General features: G+C 47.1%; 1 protein-coding gene across 2 annotated transcripts; it reads right to left on the bottom strand.

Annotated features, from left to right (window-relative positions):
• Positions 1-5,062: 5,062 nt before the first annotated feature.
• On the bottom strand, positions 5,063-17,926 carry TFAP2C (transcription factor AP-2 gamma). 2 transcript variants are annotated; one of them, XM_074920004.1, is made up of 7 exons: positions 17,897-17,926; positions 12,569-13,045; positions 12,268-12,319; positions 10,499-10,721; positions 9,718-9,836; positions 8,150-8,291; positions 5,063-6,289 (listed from the first exon to the last, which is right to left on the bottom strand). In XM_074920004.1, the coding sequence occupies exons 1-7, from the start codon at positions 17,924-17,926 to the stop codon at positions 6,004-6,006; spliced, it is 1,329 nt and encodes a 442-aa protein (XP_074776105.1). In that variant the 3' UTR covers positions 5,063-6,003. The 2 variants fall into 2 exon arrangements, with proteins under 2 accessions (XP_074776105.1, XP_074776106.1); XM_074920005.1 differs by lacking the exon at positions 17,897-17,926 and adding an exon at positions 14,382-14,430.
• Positions 17,927-18,256: the final 330 nt, after the last annotated feature.

Raw genomic sequence — 18,256 nt, 5'->3', positions numbered from 1 at the left:
CACCTCGATCTCTGAAAACACACCATTTCCTGGCATCTTCAGCTCTGAACATCCTCCAGCTTCTCTCATGTTTTCTCTGGATTTCACCACACCTTAGCCTTAAATATAGAGCACCATTTTGGGGTAATTAGAGATTCTTAATTAATTAGAGTTAAAGATTTAAGGATTCAAAGCCTGACAAATGAGCTCAGGTAAATTTTGCTGCAAGAGTTGGAGAAAATTACTGGTCCCAGGTACCTGCCCTACCCCTCTGCTGGAGGTTAATTACTGTTTCTCTTGCACAGCCAGAAACACGTGTGCCTCCATCCCAGCTGCTCCAGTTCACAGTCCAGCACCCAGCTCAGCCCCAGCACCATCCAGGCACTAGGCTGTGCTCACCTCTGCCCCTCTGTCCTCCAGCAGACGCGGTGAAGGTTGACTCCAGGCCCACAGCCCTGGCAGCAGGTCTCACGCCTGCAAGGTGGTCTTTTCCTTCATCCCTTGTGGCTTTTTCAGGTCTGTGGTCTTCCAGCAACAAGCAGAGGTGCAGCAGCCTGACACAACATAAAGGGCACCTTATTATCTTACTAAGGCAAAATAATGCAATGTCACTCGATATGCCTCAAAACCTGCACTGCTCATGTGGTTTGAGGTTTCTTTTCTTTCTCTGTGGAGTTGATGCGATGCAAAGGAGGGAAGGACAGGATGAGGACCTGGGAGAAGTTGTTTCCGCTCCCAGATAGGCACCGTTCTGCCAGAGGGCTGTGATCAAACATTTTCCTCTCTGCTTTAGCTTCCCTGTTTGTAACAAGGGAGCTGGCATCATTTTAGACGGCTTTCTGTTGTTACTAAAGAAGTCTTTCAGTTAACTAGAAATATTTTTTTGTTGCAGTGATCAGCTGAAGACCACTTTAGTACATTTCAGATCCTTTTAGTTTAAACTGCTACTTTTCCCTCAATTTTATGCCAATTGGCATGGAAATATAAGCTCTAAAGCTCACCTAAAAGATTAATTCTGTCTTGTTTGTTGTAGATCACTGATCTTACCGCTGTATTCATGAACAAGTGTGTAAGTTTCATGGCAGAGAAAAGTGTCTGATTACATGTTTTTAATTTTAAATTATGGTTAAAACTGTAGATCAAATGGGGTATTTGTCATGGAATGTGTCATGGAATAGTAGAAGCCTGTGTGCAAAGCCTTCACAACAACCAGTTAAAAAGGGCTCTTTAGCCAGAAGAGAGGAAAAATGGAATATTTGTGGCCAGCCCTTACACAACAATGGCCCATGGAAACTAGCTGGAACATCCTTGTAAGACATGCAAGAATATCCAATGAATGCAAAATGGCATCTGAAACTGGGAGAAGGCTTATTTATATAACCCTGTGAAAGTGAAAATGAAAGAGGAAGAAGGCAGCAAATGATACAGGACAGAATTGAACAATTTGTTTAAAAATACGGTTCCAGCGTAGGCCCTGTGTAATTTCTATAGATGGTCATCCATGCAGCTACATGGATAATGGGACATTAAGAAATAGCCAGCAGCAATAGCCAAGCACCATAGAAATGTTATGACAGACCACAACTGGTTTGGATAACGCACACATTTGTCAAAGGCACGGTATCTCTGGCTGCAGCCAGGGTTTAGGAACGAATTCTCATTTGCATGGTTCCATATGCATTTCCTGTGGCTCACCACCAGGCCTGGGGTCACAATCCCAATGCGACCCTAGAGCGCTTGGCAAAACTGGCTCCAGGTTGCCGGTACAAAAACCTGCAAAGGTCCATGAACAGAAACATGTTATACTTTGGGGGGGTTCTTTTAGTGAGAGGGAAGCATCTTTGTCCCTAACCTCATAACATTCTTTTAGTGAAACAACAGTTTGGGGACAAAATCTTAACAGCACCCTATTTTTTTTTTTTCTTTTAAAAAATATAAATAAAACAATTTTTTAAAAAAACAAGTGTTTCTTGCAGAACGTGTCGCAGAAGGCAGCCCAAGCCCACTGCCAGGACGGAGCTGCACACCATTAGGCTGAAGTAACTACGAGGCTGTACCTAAACATCACATGTGGGAAAAAATAGAGAAGGGCTACGACAAATAAGCACAGCAAGCTATCACAGCGAGTTAGACCCATCTCAAGATGTATTGCTGGGTTTATGCCTATTGCGGAAGTCTGAGGGAGCAGAGGAACTGACAGCAATAGGGCTGTAGCCAAGAGGCAGAGCAAATGTACCATTTGTAAATAACAGTGAAATAAGTGAAAGGTAAAGCAAAACCAGTCAGAAATGGCTAACTGAAATCAGTTACTAAAGACAGTTCATTCTTTTTGTTTTCTTATATATTACTAGTCTTGCATCGTCATTTCTCTCTGAGGCTGTGAGCAGTAGAAAAAAATTCTTTTTAAACTGAAAGCAACAGTGCCATGAAGTCAGATGATTTCATGAGCCAGAGTCTTGAATAATCATCAGGTTTGCAATTAATAATCTGTAACAATCAGGTTGCCTGTCAGGTGAGAGGGTTGCAAAGGCCAAGCCCTCAGCTGCCACAGGTGGAAGGAAGCAGCACTGTTGCCTGGGAAGACCCCACTCTACCATCCTCTGCTGCTCAGCTGCTCCTGATGGACAAGTGAGAGATGGCTGAAATATTTTTCTTTTTCCTTTTTATACTAAGTGACATGAATTCAACTATTTTGTGGGTACGTGTCAAATAAAATTTTTGCGGAAGGGCAATACTTAAAATGATCCGTTTCAACTTCAGGATTTTTACTTTTAAATCCAAGTCATTTTCCCTTATATAAAGACCAAACCCATTATTTTTTTCTGGGAGAAGGCAAGGGACAAGACTGGACAGTCATATGAATATTCCATTTTCAAAGGAAATGAAAAGTGGAACTTCAGAGGAGTCTTACACTGGAACTTTTTTTAAACCAGCTGGGAATAGCCTATGCAAAAGCAATATAAATCATGAAATTTGAGGATCAGCAAAAAAATACCTTTCTGTGTCTTCAGATAACTCAGTGCTTTGCAGGTTTCCCAATAAGTTACTAACCTATTACATTTTCCGTAAGATAACAAGTTCGGGTCAGAGTTTAACTGTTCTCCTCAGCGAATGGAGCAGAAGACTTGTTCGTTTCATGTTACTGGCACAACTTATAAGGTAGTTGAGCCTCAAAATAATGTACCATCTAAAACATACAGTAAAGGAAAAGCATTAAGGTAATGGAGACTCAACATTAGTTCTAATGTTCCAAATGTAAATAGAACCCAAGTCAGTACATTTGACAATTGACTGGCTTTGCTTGAGTGCACACAGAGATAAATGGAAACATCCTTATTTCCTATCCCAAGGGGCAATTATTTCAGAGCCTGGTTTTGTGCATTAATAAAAACCAAGATTCTATTTTCTGGTAGCTAAAATCTTACTAGATATGCTGTATAAAAGCAGTCCAGCAGCAGAAACAGAAGGAAAACCCAGAACTCTAGCATCACATTCTCTGAACGCGATTTTACAATACCTAGTGTATTTGTGTGTACATATAATAAAAAAATAGTTTGTACATTTTAGAAGTTCTGTTATCAGGTGTCCTGGCTATGCTTGTGTCTACAGATGGTCCAAAATTCTTATTTCTCAAATGCTACAGCAAGCCCAACAAATGCAAAGACTGGAATTTCACACCCCTTTAGGAGAGGGGACTGGACTGCAGCCTTCTCGCAGCTCACCACCCTTTGAGCTACCCTTTTCTTTCTTCTCCCTGCACCTTCAGTAGTTTGCCTTTACCATTTAGAGGAAAAATAATGGTAACGTAAAAAGAATTTATAAACGATGTATTCACAAATTATACATATTGCCTCTTGTCCACACCTGTGAAACCCTGCCATGATATCAACCAAATTCTTACTCGCAGTCATGTCCAGTGTCACTGTTCATGTTTGCCCTAGCCACATGCCTGACAGATTGATCAGGTGTTGAAATGCCAAGGACAGACTAATGACCAGGTTCATGTTGTTCCTTTTTCAGATAGCACTGAAAAAAAAGGGTTTTCTTCAGGAAGGTTTGTTTAGCTATTTTGCATCCGAGAACACTGACTGCCACAAAAAGCCTCAGATCCTGCCTCTCTGCTGCCGCAGAGAGTACTTTGGGGACTTGCTGCAAAATGATGTAGACTTCCTCAAATCAGTAAAATTGGGCTGAAACCAGATGGGAGACCTATCGAATTTCACATGCTAGTATTTTGCAAATATTTGTCATTAGCGACAGATTATTCTAACAAAGTCAGATTCATTAGAAGACAAAGTTGGTAGGACTGATTTTTATTTAGAGGAAGCCTTGCAGTTTGTATTTAAGCTGCCTATTTAAATAGGCAGCTAGCATGATAATGACATCTTAGGAAGAAAAAAAGAATTCTTGGAGATACATAATGTGTTTAATTGAAACCATTAGTTTTACTGGCAAACAGCTTCATATTTCTGTTCTGTTAATCCGAACAAAGTGCTGCAATTATGACTCAATACATAATGTCCTCTAGTGCTACTCGCCCCACATTCCCAAAGTATAGAAAGAAAACAAAACTGGTTTCAGTTAACAAAACATTCCATGCTTCTATCCAGAATACTTTTATTATATGGTTATCATATACATCAAAATTATATTGGGAACATTTACAAATATGTAAAGATAGTTCAGAACCTCCATTATTCACATACACACTAACTCACACACTCATTTTGCATGTCTAGTCAGTTATTAGGTGAATGATGCACAAAATTATTGCTTTGTGAACATACACCTCAGATTAGATTTAATCTTCAGTGGCAAGAATTGAGATTTTTTAAAAAAAAAGTCTTAAATACCCTGTATAACATACCTGTGCATAAACCTAAAGATATGTTTAGCTTACCCATTACCTTTGAAATACTTACCAAAATTAAAATTTGAAACCCATTTATAAAAAAAAAGTATTAAAAAGTTCACCATTATTTACAAATCCGATTAAATTACACATAAATAAATATTTACATTCAAACACACTGCTTCCCTTAATACACATAAAGCCTCCCTGGAAATAATTTTTTGGCCTCAATAGGCAAAAAAAAAAAAAAAAAAAAAAAAAAGCTATGTGCCTATTCTTTCAAGTTTTCCCCCCCAATTTAAAAACAATATAAATATGTGAATAAAGCTGCAATATCCTTAGACACAGAAAGTTAATTTTCTAATAGCATTTTCATTTTGAACTATTCCTTGTTAAAAAAATATCAAGATAAATGTTCACTGCAGCCATTATTACTGCAGTTTTTAAAAGCCTGAATATTTCCATAAAAATAAGCGTGTCAAATGCCATCAGATAACTTTGAAGTCTAGTGGGATTTTAGTCCTTTCCTATGGTAATTTGGAAAAAAGAAAAAAAGAAAAAAAAGAAAAAACAAAACCAACAAATAAAAAACACAACCCGCAGAATAATCTTAACTGTTTTCAGGTGTTTATAAAAAAAAAATTTAATGAACATAAATTTATATACCATTGTTTAATACTGCTTTATTGTTACTGCTGCATTTAGAGAGAATAAAACCCTGAAATAGTATTGGATAACAAACAGGCTTCCATCTAAAATCTGTATCTTAAAAACTATACATGAAGCTGGTCACCACTAGATACTTAGATGTTGAAGAGAAATCTAAATATATCTCTTTATATATTTCCATCAAAAACCCTTTATAGCACCACTTTTACAGCAAAGGATTTCAATACACTTGTACCAAGTACTTATCTTCTGAGTAATTGTTTCCACAGATAAGGGATACTGCAGCTTTTAGAAAGACTTGTCTCATGGATCCAGGGGGAGTGAAGATCCTGAATGACTGATTTTTTTTCCTTTTTTCCCCTCCTTTCTTTAAAAAAAAAAAAAAAAAAAAAAAGAACAACAACAACAAAAAAGAACAAGAACCCAAATCTCTATGTTCCCCCTGGCAAGAAGATCCCAGTCTGTGTTTAGGAGGAAGAGTTTAAAGTCTGGTTTCTCTCCTTTTACTTCCTGTGCTTATCCATTTTATCAATGGTTTTGTTGGTTTCTGCAGGGCTCTGGTCGCCAGCGTTCATGTATGTTTTGTCTGCTATTTTTAATGCTTCATTTAGGTAGTTCTGGACGGATGTCATGGCAGCGCAGATGGCAGCACTCCCAAAGCCATGTGTGATCAGACTAAAATGAGTCAAACAGCCCTGGATGCCAGGGTCCAAGATGGGACTAGGTCTCGTGTTTCCAAGAGGAGTTCTGTCCTGAGTGAGGAGGTCTGTGAATTCCTTACAAATCTGCCTGCAAGACACAAAGTGATCACACTTTACACCATGGTGGGAATTTATGCAAAAGTAAATAAATAAATAACAGAGAAAGTCTGTATCAAATATCTGGCAGTTATGTGGGGAATTAAGAGCGTTCAGAAATTCATTACTCCAGCAGCAGCACTGTCTAAAATTAAAGCCTATTTATTAGCACTAGTTTCTGATGAATTTTGTCCTATCTGTCACAAAAACACATACACACTCTGCAAAATACTCTCTCCACCTCTGGTATCTGTCTGGGTCTGCATCATTTGCTCTAGAGTTTAAGGGGGGGGGGGGGGGGGGAGTGGGAATCTAGGGCTAGTTTCTATGAGAACTTCCACAGCTGCAGTTAAATGATTTAGAAATACTAAACCAGCTGAATAGGAGATTCAGTTTAGTCGTGCATTATATGTATATGCCCTCTTTAAGAGAGACCTAGGCTCTGATCCTGCAAACGCTAACACATATGCCTGGCAAAACATGAACGGTTAATAATGCTCAAGCATATGTTGTTTGCTACTTGTAAATCTGTCCCCTTGATGGGATTTCACAGGAGCTGAGCAATCTTAACAGAATCACCACTTTATCAGAATTTCTCAATCACAAACATTTTCCGTAAGATTACTGTTATTAGTGACAATAACAGTACCAGTAATGAAAATACTGAAAAGCAGGAGTAGTGCTCAGTAAAAAACATAAGGTTTAAGCTCTAGGAAAGAGCAACTATTCTAAATTTATAAGAGAGATATTCTTGTAAAAAAAGGTCTCTTTTTCTGGAAGGCTGGATTAATTCAGCAACAGGAGGAGTGTGTTTTGCACGCAAGATCTGAGCCCAAAGTCAGGGCAACTCTTCTCAGCAGTTTAAGCAGGCTTCTCAAATCCTCTGCAGAGCGAGAGTGCTTTCAAAAGCAAGGAATTACATGGACCCCAAACCAGAAAACAGACCAGACCAGAACGGATCATGAACTGGAGGATTTGTTAAACCTCAGCCTGGGAAGGCCAGGGTGGGGGTAAAGGGGGAGCAAGCACTCCAACTACTGGTTTAAGCATAACTCAATGGAGATACTTCCTACCAGAGGCCAGTTCACTATGTGCTGTACTTAAGGTACAAGAGGCTGCAGAACAGCCGTAACAAACAAAGCTTCTCTCCTTTACCCTTCCTTCCCCTGGTCATCAAAGTTTGTAAGAGGAATTTACTTAAGTACAGGGACTTTTCACATCTTTCAAAGGTTGGCTGCCACTGAACTACAAAAATCTGCAGCCATAATTACAAAAAGGGACTATCCACAGTTCTTGACTCCTAGCGTCCCATGGGGGAAACCTGCGTGCTGCTATTGCCAAAAGCAGTGAAGCTGTTACAAGGACATGGCAGCAGAGCTTCCCTTGCACCCTGCACATCCTCAGTAACTCTCCCCGAGGTGTCCCTCTGGGCCGCACGTATGCAGAGGTGGTTAACCATCTCCTGCTCCCAGTCCCGACACTGGTTCACATTCCCCAGCCACATCTGCCCTCTGGGTTCTCAACCCTGTCAGACCTAAAGACATCTTTTGCTTAAGAGATATAACTGTCCCACTATAGAACTTTTTCAGAAGTTTTTACTACAATTAAGGCTTTAGAGTCATCATACGGGGTGACAGTGGTGGTTGTTGTTGTTATTATTATTATTGGTTCAGACTGAAATAACTGCTGCCATAGTTGAATTCAAACCAAAACCAAATAAAAAAGGATTGCTTCACCTCCCTGATTAAAATTACACATGAAAACATACCAACTGTCCACAGTCACAGATACTCATGGTCAGACAAAGGCATCTTTAAAAAGAAAAAAGGGAAAATCCAAGCCCAAAACTTACTTTGCAGCAAGAAGCATATTCTTCCTGTTTGCCATTTCATTGCGGCCCATGTGTGGTCGAGTTAAATATTCAGCCACTGCTTTGGAAGGAAACTCTGTCTCGCATACATAACCAAAGTCACGAGCAAGATGTACAGCTTCACCTGCCGTGAGTAAAAGGGAACGCTTATTCAATGTAGAAGTATCTATTTATAAGGAGATCAGGGAAGGTGCTGTGAATTTTTCAAGTGTATTCCTGTTTCAGAAAGGGACACTGCTATGTTACCACTATACCACTCATTAGCATCTTCTAATTAATAAATCAACGTTGCTTTGTAAGCTTGCATCAAGAAAAAAAGACCTACATGGTGACTACTACAAAAAACAATTCTTGCCTTTACACTAGAAAGAAAAACTCTTGTCTCTATCCAGATTAACTGTGCAGCAAAGATTAGAATTCAGTCTAGATGAAACTGTCCAAAAACACTAAAAAAACCTGGCAACTAAATTCCACTTAAAGGGTTTATCAGCTTAGTGTGTTTTCTAAATACTTTCTAATAAGCATTTTCATACAGAAAATAAGATTGTATGGTACATAACTAGGCCGTTTCTTTTTTTCATTAAGGCAGTCTGATCAGGCTTAAAAAAGTGAATTGGCATGATCAGTGTCATGTACATGACCTGTATATGTACACGTGTGCATGTGCACATGCATAAACTATCTTAAACTCCACTTACAAATAAAGGTTTTAAATGAAGTGACTGTATTACTTGAGCTGATGTAGAAGTGAAACAGCAGTAAGCTACTGTTAGATCATTTTTCACTTTTCCACTGCTGTTTCTATTCCTATTAAATTGTACCACTACCAGGAGCTGCTTTAAACGGAAACACAAAACATAACCACACACATACATATATATACACACCCTTCAAGTCAGCTTAGCTGATAGAGGGGTCCACATAACACGCTACAGATTAAAGGGGCTCCAGTTTCCTATCAGGAAGTCAAAAGCTATAAATCTCACTTTATATGCTTGTTTATTAGAAAAGCTTCTGAGGATACCGCTGAGGTAGGGCAGGCATTGGAGTCAGCTGCCCCAGACTTTGAAAGTTTTCCAGTAAGGAACCAAGCCCACTCATGTGATGAGTTTCACCCTTTTTGCCTTCCCTGCCTGTCCCTGCACACGCCCTTACAAAACCCAAAAGAACCCACCCCCTCAAGAAATACACACTGGACAAATGTGCATTTTGAACATCTTGGCATGTAGAAGTTCCTGCATCCCTGCCAGCATCCCTGCGATGCAGCCCCGAGGTAGAGGGGTATTAGCTGGGTTTGTGTGGGTAGTGCTCTGAGGACAAGGGCTTAAGGATCGGATTTGAAGGGAGAAAAAGGGGAGAGGAGCCCCTCAAAGGCAACACGACTGTTAGTTGCTGCAATGTCCCCATCATACTCACTTAAAAACCAACAAAAAACCTCTCTATTATGTTCAGGGACTTTCTAGCCTTTCCGTGCTTTGCCTAGAGGCTAAAAGCTTGTACACAAAGGGAAAAAAAAAAAAGTTTATTTTTAAGAGACATTCAAGACTGACCTTCCACCAAAGATGTCAATAGCGTCACATTTGCAGCTTTCCTTCTACCAGCAGGAAGATTCAAGCCAATTTTATCCAGTTTTTCCCTTAATGATCTGCCACCATTTTTAGATTTGGCTCTGTAATTAAAAAGAAAAAAATAAATGGCCTTATTTATCTTCAGGGAACACTTCTTTTTAAAGATGAGAAATTCCAGTTACTGACATTCAATAGGGTTCTCTACTGGGGGGGGGGGGGGGGAGATAAAAACCAGGCTCTTTTCAAGTGACCTACTTTTTAAATGCTCTACTACAAACCAGCCAGGATGAAAAACAGCAGAGGTCAAAATCAAAATGTTTCAAACTGCACAATCAAAACCAACAGCTGTAGAATGATCACAAGCTGAATTAAGTGTATGTAAAGAAGGGCATATAAAGTATCCTTGAAATGATTAATCAAGACCACAAGATTTAATCCAAAAATCATTCCATGGGGTAAGTTTGTCACAGGAGTAAGAAAGCCCCATGAGCCGTTTTTGAAACAAAAAAATCCCAACTTTAAACAGAGAATAAGAATTACTGTCAGAGCTGTTAATAGCACTTCTCGAGAAGTAGCAGAAGTGCAAAGAAGTTTTATTTCCAAAGCCTATCAGGATTCAGTGTTGTCGGGCTTCTTAAAAATCAGAAATTTGCTAAAAAGCTTTCTTAGCTCCTCGCTATGCTAATCTGCCTGCACACACACACAAGCACAATAAAAAATAATCACAAACAACAGACACGATGCAAAGGGAGTCGCAGCCTACCTTCTGAGTACTCCTCCTAGCAAAGAGGCATTGAGACACTCGGGGGGTGAGAGCCGCCTCTGCACCTCTGCTACTGTCACTTTGTATTTCGACGTGGAGCTGAGGAGGGAAAGTCTCCCCGGAACCGAACAAAACACTTCATTGGGGTTTATGACCACTCCAATTAATCCATCCTTTTGGCAGGGGAGACTCAGAGCACTGTTTTTCGTTAAGGAAATGGGACCTGCGGGAGGAGGAGGGAAAGCAGGTATTTCATAAAAGGGAAAAATAAATAGGAAGTGGCAAGTGAATTTCCTTTCTACAAAAAAAAAAAAAAAAAGACCGGGAGACAGGATTTCGTTTTGCATTAAATGCTCACACCACTGACCTCAGTCCCCAGCATCTCTCTGCAACACAGGGCTGGGCTGCAAGCAAGAGATACCCACAACTATTCCTGAACAGCTTTCTTTTGCCACACTAAATTTCAAGGAGCTGCCGAACACAACTAAGAATACTTTTAAAAAACGAACAAAAAAACACATCTCTGAATCAGCATGCTGCAAATTAGCAAATCCATGCTTATAAAAAGCCCGATACAACTACAGACTCCAAATTAGCATCCTTCAGCTACTGCCAAAAACTTTCTGAGCCGGGGCAGAGAGAAGCCGCCTCCCAGCTCCTCCTGGGGTTCATCTTCCACCTCGCACACGCGGATTTAAGAAACCGCCTTTGGAATTTAATCCCAACAAATTCAGACAGTACAACAGAGGGAGGGATGCAGCCCAGAAGAGAACCGAAAGTAAAACGTTGCTCGTTAATGGCTTCAGCCTTTAGGTGAATAGGGACAACAAAGGCTTTGCAAGCAGCAAACCGCAGATCCAGCTTTTCCATTCCCTTGCGAATCCACCCAGTTAACCCCCAGTGGTGTGCTGCCGGCTCACAGCACCGATCGGAAAGGGTTAAAGAGCCGAGGTCGGTCCCGCTCCCCGGAGGGGGAAAGATTTTTCAGTGGTGCATCTGACAGCGAAATTATTCTCTCATGAGCTAAAGGCAGTAATCAGCGCTCTGACAAACACTTCTGCTTTTCCTCAGTTAGGTATTTGTTTGAAGTCTTCAGAGGAAACTTCCACTGATTTTTTTTTTTTTTTAAGCACAAATTTGTTTAAAAACAAAAGCAGGGAAAAAAAATCCCTAAATGACTGTAAATTGACTCAATACGTCTTTCTCCTTCCTTAAAAGCTCAGCTACAGAACCATTTCGATTAAGATAGAGCGGAGCAGGCTTTTATGCCAGTAAACTCGTTCCCTTCTCAAATCTTATAAAGAAGTTGAAGGAAAAAAGAACCCAAACTGTTCTTCGAGTGCTAGCAACAACAACAACAAAACCAAACCCAACAAAAAAAAAAACAAACAAAAACAACCCTACACAAAAAAAAGCTCCCCGTGTCACTTTACACACGCGTGTTCCAGGGCAGCATCAGTTCCAGTCCAAGGTCCTGGTTTCGATTAGAGCCCCCCGCGAGCAGGGGCCGGCGGCGGCCCCCGGAGGAGTCTCGCAGCCCGGACTCGCCGCCGGGCCGGGGCAGCCCCGGGGGTTTGTCCCCGCCACCACCTTCCCTCGGATGGCGTTAGAAAAATGCAGCGACGGAGAATGTCATAAAAACTCCTCCGCCCTCCCCATCCGAAAGGATCCGTCTTTTAAAAGATAATAAGGCGTCAATTCACCGGTGCGTCGTTATTAAACTTTAACTATTGACAAGGGAAAGTAAACTGCAGTGCCACCTTACTGACCTTTTCTAATGACCGTCTGGTCATGCATTAATAAGTGTTGATCTTCCACATTCTGGAAAGAGAAAGGGGAGAAAGTTTCGCACCTTGAAAAGCCGAGAGGGAAGGGGCCAGGGCCTTTCGGGAAACCCACCCCCTCCCCGCGCACCCCCTTTTTTAAGGGCAGAAGGGGCAAAAAGGCGCGTTCCGCTCCACGGACGGGGCAAGTGAAGCGGGGATGTGCGGCAGGGGACGCAGCGGAGCGCCTGTCCCCCGCCTGCCGCGACGCGCGGGGGGGCTCCGGGGACGGGCGGGGGGGCCTTACCTGCACCTCCTCCATCTGGTGAGCCATGTCGTGCAGGCCCAGGTTATCGGCCAGCGCGGAGGCGTCCAGGCCGTGGCCGTGGGGCAGGAGGAGCTCGGAGCGGCGGTACGTTTCCCTGCGGCCGCCGGCGGAGCCGCTCTCCAGCGCCGAGAGGTGGGGGACGAGGCCGGGGCGGCCGTGGGGGGCGAGGCCGGCCGGGTCCTGGCTCTGCCGGTTGGGCCAGGCGCTCTGCTGCTGGCTGGGGGGCGGCGGCGGCGGCTGGTGGAGCGGGTTGATGGAGAAGGGGTCCCCGAGGTGGGAGTAGGGGTCGCTGGACTGGGAGTAAGGCAGCGGCTGGTACGGGGGGGGGAAGTAGGGGGGCTGGAAGTCGGAGGCGCCCGAGTGGGAGAGCGGCGGAGCCGGGCTGTACAGGTGCTGGCTGACCGCCGAGAGGTGCGGGAGCCGCGGGTTCCCGTTGCTGCTCCCATCGTGCCGGTCCTGGAAAGCACAAAGCGGGGGGAGAAGGGGGGCGGCCGTCAGCGGGGGGCTGTCGGGCAGCGGCGGCAGCCCAGACCCGGGGGGGGGCACACGGCGGGCGGCGGCACCCGCGGGCACAGGGGGCAGAGGAGAGGAGAGAGGGAGGGAGAGCCGCCGGCTCCTGCCCAAGGGGTCTGCTCTTTTTAAGGCACTTTGCGTGAGAAGTCAGCCCCACTCCCAGGGAAGAGACCACAGACCAGCTCTGCCCGCTCCCCGCACCGCGACTACAACAGACGAACCCTCGCGCGTGTGCAACTCATTGGAAGGATCATTAAAATTAGAAAAATTCAAATCAGCGACGCAGCCCCATTTCCGCCCCGCTGCCCCGGCTGGGGAGGAGACTCCGCGGCCGGGGGCGACGGACCCCCTACCCCTGGAGGGAAGGCCCGGAGGCTCCCGGCACCTCGTGTGTCCCCCCCCCGAGTAGCCCAGGACGCCCAGCGCTCGCCCGACGGCTGCTGCCGCGGCGGGGAAGGACGGCGTTCCTCCCTCCAGCCGTCCCATCGCTGCCTCTCCCCCGATTGCAAATCTCAGCAGTCAAAGCTTAAATGTCTACATTGAGCTGATCCAGGGATTTAGCAGCTTCTGGCTTCACGGTCATTAAAATAACAGGGCTAGTTAATAAGAGGTGAATGGGGTCCCAATGGAGCGTGAAGCGGGCACTGCAGCTAATCTGTAGGAGCCGAGCAGGCGGGACCGCGACCAATGGAGCCGGGACCGGGGGGGCGGGAGCCACAGCAGCTTCGGAGAGATCAAAACCCGGGAGACCCTCACGGGGGGGTGCGGGGAGACGCTCCCGCGGAGGAGGGGAAGGTACGGAGGACCGGCGCCTCGGAGCAGCCCTGCTCATCCCCGCAGCAGCCGCTCCCTGCCGGCCGGGTCCCGCGGGCCTCCCGGAGCGGGGCCGGCCCCCGCCGGTGGGCTGGGGGGGGGGGGCTGCCCTCTCCCGCCTTCGGCCCCAGCCGGTGCTTCTCCCCGCTGCCGCAATGCGCGGCTCCACCGGGCGGGTGGGACACGCGGGATGCAAGCTCGTTTCTCCCAGCCAGGGCTTTCACGCCGTTTTATTTGAGTTAAAAAAAAAAAAAATCGCATCTTCAAAAGGGTAAAAAATAAAAGTAAACCGTGAAGGGACAAATTCCGCCCGGCGGGAAGGCGGGAGAGCCGGGCGCCGGCTGAAGCAGGCGGGGAGGGAGGGCAACGCGGCTCGGGGGCGGGGGGGGGGGGCGGCGGAGCTCCGCGGTGCCCCACGCCGGACCCCCCCTTCCCCACACTCCCGACCCCTCCCCACGCTTCTCACCTCGCAGTCCTCTTCGTACTTGACATTATCTGCTAGTTTCCACAACATGGCGTCCAGCGTCCAAACCAGGTGTGCGGTGCCGAAAACAGACGAGAGCTCAGCCCCCCCCCACGGGCGGTAAATCCACGTCGGCGCTGGGGAAGAGGAGCTGCCCCCCGGACGGAGCTTAGTTGGCAGGCATGAAGGCGGATGACGGACTAAACCTCCTTGCTTATGGTCACTCGGATTTTTTTCCCTGCCCAGACGCCCTTAATGGCAATAGGATTATCATAACTCCTCCCCAGGGATGGCTCGGGAGCCGCGGCCGCCAGCCACTCAGGAGGGAGCGCGCAGCCTCAAGCCACTCCTTCCGCACTGCGCTCCGCGCCCGCGGAGGGGTGGGGAGACAGAGCCGGACCCCACCATCACCAGCGATCCCGCAGCGCTCGGGGTGCGGGGGGGGGGCAGCCCTGGCCCGCGGGGAAGGGTCATGCGTGGGCATCCCCCCGCACCCCCACCGCAACGAGCCTGCCCCAAAAAGCGCCCCCCCACACCCCCCGTGTTGGATTTGGGGGGAGGGAGTAGTACTGGGTGTACCACACACACGCGTGGAAGGACTTTGCAAAAATCCGCGTGGGGTGGTGCAGCGCCGGTGCCCCCACACTCGGCGGCTTCTGGGCGAAATAAACTCGGAAAAAGTTGTTGTTGCAAAAGCGAGAAAGTCCGAGCGCCAGCCTGAGCTCAATTTGCATAATTGTTAAGAGTTTGAATTACTGATTACAACTTGTAAGCTACCAATGTTTAAGGTATAATTTACTTAATTATCCGACAAGATTATTGCAGTTGTGTTGAATCCCTGGTAGGTAAAGCAGCACTGATTCAGCGTCCCCGATTCGGGGCTGTGTGAATTGTGACACTGGTTCCTCGCAGCATTTTTTTTTTTTTTTTTTTTTAACGAAAATCCCGCCTGTCTAATCTTTTCGCGCAAACCTGGGGCTGGGGAAGCAGGTGGGAGGTAAGACAGGCATTTTGGGACGCCGTGAGCACACTTTCATCTAAGCTTAGAAATACTTCCCTGCCAAATTGCTACCTTTCTGCAGCCATTTGATCTATGCAGTTATGTGTGTCAGACAAAATGAACATCGTTTTCAAAAGCAACGACTTCTCCCAGTGTTTTAAGGTGCATCCGGATCACTGCTCATTTACATGAGAGGAGCAAGTGTTTGTTTATTGTGGCAGGGACAAAAGATGACCCTGGACGGTGCTGGCTGCGGAGATCTCGGCTATCTCAGTGCCCGGGGACGAGCCGCCTGAGAGCTGTTATTAAAGGCCTGGGATAGACCCATGTCTCGAGATTTAAACCAGTTTACACTTCCCTCGCATTTTTTCCTAAGGATCAGGGAAGAAAAATAACAATAATAATAAAAAACCCAACTACAAAACCGAACACCAAAACACCTCTCCATCCGACTAAATGAATGATCTAAAAATAAAACCGAGGACTGGGGTGCTGGAACTAACTGTTGGAGGTGTTATCTGCCTTATCTAGTACGCAGGTGCTGATTTGCAGCAGTTGCATTAAGCCCATCATCATCAGGGACTCCGCATTATCATTTCTGGTGGAGTCTCTATTTATTTTTTTAAAACGACGGTGTTTTTCTTCCAGGGATATTTCTTTGAAATGCAGTTCGCGACGATTATTAGCGAGTGTGCTTGCGCTGCTCCTGGCGTCATTAAGACTAGGAATCTAAATAATAAAAGACAGGGGGAGCTTAAAGTTCATTTGTATTAAAGGGACAAGATGGATTTAGAAAGAAACTAGGAAGGGAACCGTCGAGCTTCCCAAATTTGGGATTAGCTCTTCTTCCTTCCAGAGACCCTTATATTGTAGCAACAATGGTCATTTTTATCATAATCTCAGAAACCAGATTTTCTTTCTGCTCAGAAGTGCCACACTGAGAGGCGACCAATATTTTCTCATTCTTGAGAATTGTCAGGGTCTGAACACCTTCGGTTTGTTTCTTTTGGTGGCCAAAATCACGAAGATGAATTCAGTTTCTTATTATTTTTGTGTATGTTTTAATAATGCTTATAAATAGAGGCGTGGAAGACGAGGAGGGATTTATAAGAAATTACCTAAACCGGCGACGAAAATAAGCACAGTTGGCTTTCTAGAAAACAAACCAGGCAAAGAAGAGACTAAATGCGGGGAAGTTTGAGACGCTCCCCCGTCCATCCCCTTCCTCCTCGGTCCCTGCTCGCAGCAGCGGCAGCTGCCAGGGACCGGCACAGGGCTCCGGGGAGCAGCGAGCCGGGCGAGGCGAGGAAAGGCGAGGCCAGGGCGGGCAGTGCCCGCCGCCTCCCGCGGGGTGCCCAGCCCGAGCGCGGCTCCCTCCGCGCCCCGGCCGCCGCCGCGCAGGTGATGCCGCCCGCGGGGCCGAGCGAGGCTCCCGCCCCGGGCGCTTCTGTCGAGGGATGTTTTGATTAAATAAACAGCCCGGCATCTGGGCAGCGCGGGCCCTTTTGGCGAGGGGGGGATAACGCTTTTTGAGACTCTCCCTCTCCGAAGCGTGGCTTTCCGCAATCCTCCCCGTTTATCTGCAAACCGACAGAGAAGCGGGCGGGCCGGGGGCCACCTGTAAAGCCAACCGGCGGTAGCCCTCCCCCGCCCGGCGAAACTCTCCCTTTCCAGGCAACTCCCGGGCACAGGAAAGGCGCAGGCAGCCGGGGCTGCTGCAAGGACACGGCGCCTCCCTGGACACTCCCTTTGAGACACGGGTCAGAGCTGTGCAGGAACCGAGGAGCAGACAGGGAGGTGGCTCCTGACAGGTGGCAGCTTTATTTACTTATTCAAAAATAAATCAGAATTTGATGCCCTTACTTTGGGGACATCCCCTACCTCCAAGAAAAAAATGGTTTCTTGCTTCCTAGGGCTTAGCTCCCCCGCGCACCTCTCTTTTTACGAGGATGCAGTTTCCCATGGGGGACCATAAAGCACCCCCAGGTGTGAACACGCTCTCGGGAGGGGAGCACTGCTGAGCCTCTGTCACATCCAGTAGTTTTCCTATTTGGCAGCAATTAAAAGAGAGCGTGGGGATGCTAATTAGTTACATCCCTCTTCCTCTAAAAATTATTTAAACACATACATATCTGTATCATTAATGAGGCTGCAGCAACCTGTCCAGATTGTCACCTCGGCTCCTGCAGAGCTTTACAAAGGGAGCTGCTGCCCCGCGGCCCCGGCAGACTCTCCGTGTAACTTCCAAGCCGAGTCCGCGGGGAGGGGCGGAAAGCGGGGTGTCCCGTCCCCCCCCTCCACCCTCGCCCCACCGCAGCGGAGCCCACCCGGGCTGCCAGAGCCTGGAGGGGCAGGACCACCCCCCCACGCCCCCAGCCAGCCCAAAGCCGGGGAGGGGGGGGGGGGCGCAGCCACACCACGCCCGGTCGGGCTGCGGAGGGGTTTGTGCCCAGGCGGGACGGCGCCCGCGGGGCTGGGGGCGTCCCGGGGGGGCCGGGACAAGTGCGGAGGTACGTACTTGCCAGTCGATCCTCCCCAGCAGAGCCATGGGGCGTGCGGCGCCGGCAGCTGCCTCCGTGGCGGAGCCGCCGACACCTGGGCGCGGAGCAGCGCGCCTGCGCACCGCATCCGCGCCCCCCCACCCCGGCCTGTCCTCCCCCTTCCCAAACCCTGGCGCCGGCAGCCCCCCAGCCCCGGGACGGGGACGAGGAGACGGTCCCGCCGCCGCGGGGTTTCATTCTCGGTGGCTGCCTCGCGTGGTCGCTCCCCGCCGCTGGACGGATCGCACCGGGCCGCGGCAGAGCCGGGACATTTTAAGGAGATTTTTGTCGCTGATACGCCGTTTCTCCTCTCTTTACGGCGCCCCGGGGGATGGGTG

Source organism: Athene noctua, chromosome 16 (genome assembly GCF_965140245.1).
Source record: "Athene noctua chromosome 16, bAthNoc1.hap1.1, whole genome shotgun sequence".
In the NCBI taxonomy this organism is placed as follows: domain Eukaryota; kingdom Metazoa; phylum Chordata; class Aves; order Strigiformes; family Strigidae; genus Athene; species Athene noctua.
The sequence above is the reverse complement of the archived record's forward strand: the minus strand, read 5'-3'. Positions and strand labels throughout refer to the sequence as shown.

Coding starts and splice junctions, on each gene's coding strand:
- TFAP2C (XM_074920005.1), bottom strand. CDS start 14,429: ATGTTGTGGAAACTAGCAGATAATGTCAAGTACGAAGAGGACTGCGAG. Junction 8,292..9,717: donor ATTGACATCTTTGGTGGAAG/GTCAGTCTTGAA, acceptor TACTCACGGCAG/GTGAAGCTGTACATCTTGCT. Junction 6,290..8,149: donor AATATGCTTCTTGCTGCAAA/GTAAGTTTTGGG, acceptor TGTGTCTTGCAG/GCAGATTTGTAAGGAATTCA.